Consider the following 8,421-nt stretch of genomic DNA (forward strand, 5'->3'; position numbering starts at 1 on the left):
TTTTTTTTTTCTTCCTATTTTGGTGGAGAAATAAAAAGGGAAATTTCAATGGCTAAGTGAAATTTTTTTCACATATATAATATATTTCCATTGCAATCAAACATCTAAATTTATTTTTTCAGGGAAAAGAACTTTACATAAAAAATTTGCATTCCCCTTGCAACCAAACAAAGCCTTCATGTGAATGATGGTACCAAAATAATAATAATAATAATAAAAATGCTGACGTAGCACAATTAAAATTGGGTTGGGCTCAGATCCTTTGTTAGCTAATCGGCCCATTTGTTCCCCATTAATAGCCCTCTAACTTCTAATGTAGAAAAACTAAAAGTACTTCCCGGACAGCTCTACCCTGTTTGTCCTTCCAGCAACCCTAATATGCATAAAACCAGCTTTCCATTAGGTGGTCACCACGAGGTTAGGGGATCAAGTCTAGCCCGTGATTGGTCCAAGGCACAGGGAAACTGTTGGGATCTAATTCCCCCAAGTCTCAAAAACTTGGGCCTTCCCACGAAGCTAGTTTGGAATTAAGGACAAACCATGTCATTAGCATCTCCTACGTGGACTCACATTTATCCACCGTCATCCTATATATAAAGAAATAGTACCTAAGGTACATAGGTGAGTTCTTCATACTTTAAGGCTACTGCTCTTTCAATCCCTAACCCTTACTACTATCTTTGGGAATTCTAACTTAAGCATCCAAGAGATCCCACCGGAATCCGCTCCAGCCATCTCCTTTTTGTAATTTCCTGGCTCTCTATGCGTAGGCAACCCAACTCTGATTTCTATGGCAACAAGCCCGTCTTAATGCCCTTGTTAATGTTCCTCTCAAAAAAAAACCATCTTGCTTATACAATTATACTACATGAATGAAACTTCAATGTGAGAGGAATCCCAATATGATAGTAGATTTTTAGAGCCACTCAGATAGTATGTGCTAAGACATCTGTGTTTATCTCTCTTATCTTCTCATGGAATGATCTCGTTACTATCCTGCGTACGATACTATTTTGTTGCACCTCATTATTGCACTCCTTTATATTACTTGTATAAAAAAAATCTCTCCCATAATGGTAATAAAGAAGAATATTTCCCTTTAAATTCGATAACTCAATTTCAATTTTGTAAAAGTTACTAGTGTGCGTTTCCATAAGTCACAAGATAGATATGAGTCATCTATTTTCTTAGTCTTTCAAACAGCATGCATGTTTTGCTTCAAAGTTTAAAATGTGTATAATAATGACTAAAGTGTGGGGTACACACGCATGGATATTCGAGAGATATATAACAATACATGGGTGGTATTTGATTAAATTAAACTCTAAAATTGTCACATAGCTAGGTTACCATCTCCTCTTCATCCAAACAGTTAAAACAGGTGGATCATCTACTCGAGTGGCAGAATACATGTCTTGTGAGATTTTAAAGGAAGAGGGCTACAGTTTTTTTTTTTTTTGGTTGGGGTGGGGGGTTTGTGGCGGAAGGAAATTAAAACACTTACCCTTACATTAATACACACATGCAAAAAAACAGGGCACGCTCACAGGTACAAACACTAACAAGTAGACCCTGGCCGATTTTAACCAGTTCTTTTATGCTTACAATCAAACAGACAAAGAAGGAGAAGAGACAAACAAGCTAGCTTGAAGAAGAACCAGATCTCTCCAATAGATAGATCAGTCGGCAGTAGCCCAAGTCATGTCGTTCTCGAAGATCCAGTGACAGACCTCAATTAGTCCAGGCTCGGACCCTAGGGCCAGAAAAGCCCCATGGGTTGGGCTCCAAGCTGACGTGTCAATATGACAGATGGCAACCCCATGATTGATCTTGGACTTGGTTTTCGGGTCCAAGAGATCCGCTTCGTATACCCGAACCTTAGGGACCGAATGGCAGTAGTAAACCATGTAAGGAAACAAGCTCTGATGACACGACACCGATTGGGTCACTCTCCCACCGTTGATTCCTTTGACCGTTCCGATCATCACGTCCTCCTTTGACCCCTCCACGTTCTCTGTACTCCGAACCACAACGTTGTGGCCTAGAACCGAGACGGCGAAGTCGATCATGTCCTCGACCGAGCCCACACACCTCTTGGTCTCGCCTCGGCTCGGTTTCCTCTCGCACTCCTCTATCGTGTTCTGCAAGATCGTCGCCATGCTCGAGTTCTCCTCTGCGTGGAAGATCTCTTTCAGCTCTGAAATTTGGGAAGTCGAGAATGGCAATTTCGAAACGATGGAACGAGGAAGGAACGATCTTTTGGGCATCTTGTCCCTAATATCGGGCATCGGCATCACAGTCCCTTCCTTCAGCATCGATTCTCGGAAGAACTTCCCTGGCTCTACCCATTTCGAAGCAATTCTTACTTTACTTTCACTAGATTCTGAGGTTGTGTTCCTGTAACCGGCGAAGGTGATACCCTTTTTGCTGTAATCCTTGAAGGTATTGTTCACGCCGTAAGTCTTGAATCCGATTATCTTACCAACCGATCCCTTCCCGTAGCCCTTGAATGTGTCTGTGCCTTCGTTGAAAGAGTTCCCATAATTTGTGAAATCGACCTTGCCTGACCCCGATCCCTTGGCGTAAGATTGAAACGAATCGTCACCCACGTTCGATTGATCTCTGTAACTGGAGAAACTATCCGTTGCAGCGTTCCCACCATCGCCGTAGCTTCTGAAATTGTTAGTTGGAACGTTGCCGTTGTCCCCGTATGACGTGAACGAATCGTTTGCGCCATTGCCGGACTGACCGTAAGAAGCGAAGGTCGACACAACAACATTGGTTTCATTGCCGTAACTGGTGAAGGTTGTTGGTACGCCATTACCTTTCTTGCCGTAGCTGGCAAAAGTCTCGCTTCCAGCGTTGGAATTTGTAGTGTAAGAAGAGAAACCCTGTTTCCGCCCATTGGCGTTCGTCTCATAAGTAGTGAAAGTGAGAGTTGGCACATTAACGGATTCATCATTGTAATGCTTAAACTCGCCGGAACCGCCGGTGGCGCCGGAACCGTAGGTGTTGAAGCTCTCATCAGGTACATTGGCATTGGGCGCATAAGTGGAGAATTTGTCATTGTGACCATTGGAGTCTCTGCTGTATCGCCGGAAGGAATTTACTGGCATATTGTCGAAGACGCCGGAATAGTTCTTGAAAGAATCGGTGCCGCCGAGTTGAGACGTTCCATAGTTGGTGAAATTTTTATACTCATACGAGGAGAAATCGACAGACGAGTCATGTTTCTCCAAACTCGGCGCTATGTCGGGATAACAGAACAGATTGGCTGAGGAACAGAAGGATTGGAGACGGGAGGAGAGAGCATTCTTGTCGGTGGCTAGTTTAGTGAAGAGGGAGGAATCAACAGCGTTCAAAGGGGATGCCTTGGAAAGAAGGAAAGAAGGTTTTGGTAGGTTATTGGTGATTTGCTTGTTCCAGTAACGGATTAAAGAAGCCTTTGCAGTAAATGGGTTTTGCGCCGCCAACGAACTGGTGGAGCTCTGGCTAGTTCCGGCAACCGAACCCTGCATTGAGAAAAGTAAGAGATGAGTAACATAGTTGAACAGAAAGTGGTAATGGGTATTGGGTAATGATGGGTTTGTTTACTTACATTCAAAGATGAGAGAAAGAAGATGATGAAGAAGAAAAACAGAGGAAGACCCATAAGCGTGGGCTGTTTCTGCATTTCTTCTTTTTCTCAATTTCTTGCTTTTGTGAGTTTGATTTGCAGAGAAGGAAACGGAGAGAACGAAGATAGGAGAGAATGTTGGTTGTTCTATAGGTTTTTGGGAGTTATAAATAGGACTTGCAAAGACTATACGACAAAGGTGAGGCTGCAGAGCAGAGCAGAGCAGAGCAATAGGATAATGGGTTTGTATGATCTGATCTCTTTCGCTTTCACTGGTAGATGGTGAATAAGATAATGGGGTTTGTATGATCTGATCTCTGTGGATTTCATTAGTAGATGGCGAAGGGCTTATAGTGAGTTTTAAAGAGATCAAGACTTCTTAAAGAATAGGTTTAAGAAAGTGATATCCTCTGCTATCTCATAACTTTAAAAAGTGGGAGGGGTGGGGGGGTGAGTGTGAGACTGAACTCTTCTGCTCTCTCTCTCTCTCTCTCTCTCTCTCGCTCTCACTAGACACTACTCTGTGAGATCTGAGTCAAAGACGCGTGGATAGACGCGTGTCTTTCAGTTATAGGCTATCTTGTCGCTTTTGCAATTGATATCGACGCGTTTAGCCGCAAACGCTATGTTTTATGTTTTGGCCTTTTCAACTTATTAACCCCTTTATCAAAATTTTCTATTTCAGGGGCATGTGTTTGGGTGCAGAGCAACGTTTCTCCTACAAATATTTTTTTCTATTTAAATAATGTAAGAGAGACAAATGAATGAGATAGACATAAGAGAGCAGTGATAATGTGTAGAGAAAAGAGATAGTGAGAGAAGTAACAATACATCCTCTCATAGCGGTTCAAGAATCTTTTCCCGTAATATAGTGATATAAGCCATAGAGGCATAGGCTTAAATCTCGGTATATGATATGGTTAGTAATGAGGTTTTATAACTTAAAATTGAATCCATCGATTTCAAATTGAATTTAAATGAGGATCAATTGGGAATCAATCAGGATTGACCAAAATCCTTAACGGGTTTGAAAAAAGGAAGAAAAAAAATTCATATGTAGCAAATGTAGGCTCCGTTTGGTATCGTTCTAAAAAAATGTTTCTGGAGTTTTTTCGTTCTATTGGAACGAAAAAACAGAATCTTCTGTTTGGTGCACTTATGATCCGTTTCTGTTTTTTTGGAACAAAAACTGAAAAAAAAAACTGAAAAAACGAAATTGGACGGAACTCCAAAATGGAGTTCCGTCTTCCCAGTTTCGTTCCATTTTACAAAAAAAAAAAAAAAAATCCCGATAAAAATCTAAAATTTTGAAACACCATTTTTTCATTTAAAAACTACGTTTTGACATAGAAATTGAAATTTTCATATTTGACATGAAACAACGTTTTTGAAACAGAAACAATACCAGACGGGCCCTAAGTTTCCATTAGAGGGAGAGTCAAGCAGTCGGACTCGGACCCTAAAAGAGAAACAGAACACTTCAAAATCCCCAACGTGTATGTGCGTGTATTGTATAACAGTTTCAATTTCCAAACTATTTTGACTTTTCAAATTACAAACAAAACACCACACATGTTAGTGGGAATAGTGGACTTGAATTGAAAAAGGAAAAAAAAAAGAAATGCAGGTGAAGTTAACAAAAAACTTCTATCTCGATAACAGTTAAACCGTAGGGCTTTCAGACTTCCATTATTAACAAGTTAACAAAAAAAAAAAAAGGTTCTAGAGATTCCCCAAAAATCCAATCTTCACAAAAGTCAAAAACATCAAAACAAATTTGATTAAACCAAACATAGATTTTTCCTTTCCTGGTCTAACAAATGATTTCCGATGCCAATGTTCATCGTCCCGACCACGCTATCGCTTTTCCAATACCTCAAACTCTCCTCCAAACCCCGAAACGTAGACTTCTGACTCTCTCTCTCTCTCTCACCTTAAGGCGTCTAGAGAGAGAGAGAAAACACAACAACGCTCAAAATTGAGACAACATGCACACCATTTCACATCCCGCTTAGTACGTCGTCTCTGTTTTTCCCTTTTTTCCTTCTGATCTTAAAGAGGAATAAGATACTATTAACACTAGAAATTATTTGGTCATTATATAATTAGTAGTATACTAAAATTTATGTACTTTTTGGTGTTTAGAACCTCTGCGATTGTGACATGTGGCGACGCTTGATTTGTGGAGAGACGATGGAGATGAGTCCACCTAGTGGTGGTTTCATCTTTGACCTGTAAACCATCTCATCGTATGGCCTCCTGTAGAACCTCAAGAAAGGAACGAACGACTCACGGCTCTTCTCCGTCTTGCTCACGTGGTAATCCTTCTCCTTCCTAAAGAACATGGCTGGTGATTGCAGGAAAGATGGTCTCGGCGTCCTCGGATTGCTGGTGGGCCCAGGGGTACTGGTTTGATTCTTCTTGGTGGGTCCAGGGCCAGGGGTGCTGCAACGTGGAGTCCTGGCGGCCGGTGATGCGAAGGAGAATGAACGGGCGTTGAGTGGGGAAATGAGTGCAGGACCCATGAGGGATCGTGATGGACTGGTGGGTCCTACCTTGGATGCTGACGTGTCTGTTAAACTTAGGTACCAAGGCTTGAGAGAGTCGAAGTTGTGAGAGACGGTGAAGGAGAAGCGGGTGGAGGACGAAGCTCCGATCTTCCCCGTTGATGGAATCGATGCAGGGTCGAACCGCAGTGAAGAAGCTCTTGGGAACGCTGAGAAGTCATCATATTCCAACGAATCTTCATAGTCGAGCGAAGACACCACCATCGTCACCGGAGATAGTTCAACGAACGGACGAACCCCCTGAACAGTACTACACATCATCAGAAACGGAAATAACTGATACACCCCTACAAACGTAGAGGATAAGAGGGAAGTTGCCCTCGAGATTAGGAAATTGATTACCTTCCAGAGGTAAGAGAAAAGGGAGGGAGGGTCGATGACGAAGGCCTTGTGAAGCCGTCCGGGGTAGTATTCCGATGATATCTTCAGAGATGCCAGTAGTAAATTCATAAAAGCCGAAGCTGATCTGAAAAAGCCTGCAATCGCACGCGTTACATATCAATAATTAATAATAATTAATGGCACTCTTTCCTCCTTTACCCTCTCTCCCCGCATTACCATGCTTGGGAGAATTCGTTAAGAAGTAAGAAATCTCATCCAGAAATCTCTTTTTACCCTCTGGAAATTTCAGAAACTATTCACAATCAGAACAACCGGTTGACCATTTCTCGAACAATTCAAATTCCAGCTTTACCCCCTACAATCTCCGACTATGACGGAGACATCTCACGGTCATTCCCGGCACTCTCTGAACTCCAAGAACTTCAGAGCGTGCCGGTTCACCGACAAATTCTTACCCCAACTCTGCAATATCTGCATACCCTCCACATTAACTATTAATGAGCCGCGACACGAGAGCGAGAATCTGATAATGATCCTCGCTTGCGTGATTCGTTTGTAGCGGGAAGGAGGCAATTCTGAGGTATAATTATGGGTAATTTAATAACCAAGGTTTTCAGCAAAGAATGTTACTGTATAAATCTGGACTTCATTATGAAGGAGTGATTGATTGATCTTTTTGACAGAAGGAGTAAACAGATTACAAGAGAAATTTAAAGAAAAAAAAAATCGATCATTGAAAAGCATTTGTTACGAACGGAGCAGAACAGAGGAGACTTACTTGCATCGAAGAGGATGACGAACTGTTCGATGTTTTTAGGCATGGATCCAATGGCCACTTCAAGTGTGAAAACCAGTAAACGGATGTACCTAAAGAGGAAAAAAACTTGAGTGTTAAACTGCATTCCTCTTGAAAAAATGCATGAACAGTTGAAATTTAAAACTACTTACAGTTTCTGCGAGTGGAACTTCTGGTAATCTTGCTTAATACGGAGAACCTGTAAAAGGAAAAATATAATACTTATTTTCGGGTGATTTCTTCTGAATTGATCTCTCTGTAAGAGAAAATATGAGCTAGAGAGAGAGAGAGATTAATTACCACAACAGGCCTAGAATCATCATCATGACCGGCAACGTATGCGAAGCCTTCGGCGAGCTCGGCAGAAAACTCATCTGCAATCAAATACTCTGTCCCCAAGAACAAAAGTAGGAAACAGAGAAAAAGAACGAAGAAAGAATGTTAGTTTCCTTGAATTTGTCTCTCTTCCCCCTCCCCTAACGGCTCGTTCATGGAGGACGGAAAGGTAAGAGTAGAGGAAAAGAAAAGCAAAAATACCGATTCAAAAAGTAAGAAAGAGAAAGGAAAAAAGAACGAAAGCGATAGAGAACAACAGAGGATTCAAATGGCGGAGTTTTGAACTAATTCTTTCCGCATTTCATGATAAGAAAAAAGTGAAGACGACGATGAAACTATACCAGTTCCGATGCTCTCTCTCCAAGATAGACATGCTCTTAAATGCTTCGCCGCCTTCTTCACACCATCTCCTTTTGCCTTCAGAAACCGTTCCACACAAGCATAATCGCAAAACTTCTCCTACAGGAAAAACAAATCATTCACGATGAATTCATCAAACAGAGCTCTCACTTTCTCATTGATCTGCAACAGAAGCTCAGATTCTGAAGATTCTGAAGCTTCAAACTATAAAACTCAAACTCCATTGTACTGAAACAGAGAAGAGTAAGATCAAGAACTCAGTAAATTTGAAAACATAATAAATCTCACCTGTTTGACTGTAAGCGGAGCTTGTTTCTTTAGCAGATCAAGAACGGCGTCAACCTTCTCCGTATCTTTGTCTTTCTGATCTCTCTTCCCCATTCCAGACAGTATAAAAGTATAAA

The 8,421-nt window shown here is 41.5% G+C and overlaps 2 protein-coding genes across 2 annotated transcripts; both read right to left on the reverse strand.

Moving 5' to 3' along the window:
- Window positions 1–1,491: 1,491 nt before the first annotated feature.
- On the reverse strand, window positions 1,492–4,025 carry LOC122069412 (polygalacturonase 1 beta-like protein 3). The gene is made up of 2 exons (XM_042633424.1): window positions 3,599–4,025; window positions 1,492–3,512 (listed from the first exon to the last, which is right to left on the reverse strand). Exons 1-2 carry the CDS (start codon window positions 3,671–3,673, stop codon window positions 1,680–1,682), a joined length of 1,908 nt encoding a protein of 635 aa, XP_042489358.1. The 5' UTR covers window positions 3,674–4,025; the 3' UTR covers window positions 1,492–1,679.
- A 1,092-nt stretch (window positions 4,026–5,117) lies between these two features.
- LOC122069413 (phosphatidylinositol transfer protein 3-like) lies at window positions 5,118–8,412 on the reverse strand. The gene is made up of 7 exons (XM_042633425.1): window positions 8,306–8,412; window positions 7,999–8,116; window positions 7,622–7,710; window positions 7,474–7,520; window positions 7,304–7,392; window positions 6,526–6,659; window positions 5,118–6,423 (listed from the first exon to the last, which is right to left on the reverse strand). The coding sequence occupies exons 1-7, from the start codon at window positions 8,396–8,398 to the stop codon at window positions 5,758–5,760; spliced, it is 1,236 nt and encodes a 411-aa protein (XP_042489359.1). The 5' UTR covers window positions 8,399–8,412; the 3' UTR covers window positions 5,118–5,757.
- Window positions 8,413–8,421: the final 9 nt, after the last annotated feature.

This window comes from Macadamia integrifolia, unplaced genomic scaffold, assembly GCF_013358625.1.
Source record: "Macadamia integrifolia cultivar HAES 741 unplaced genomic scaffold, SCU_Mint_v3 scaffold602, whole genome shotgun sequence".
Lineage (NCBI taxonomy): Eukaryota > Viridiplantae > Streptophyta > Magnoliopsida > Proteales > Proteaceae > Macadamia > Macadamia integrifolia.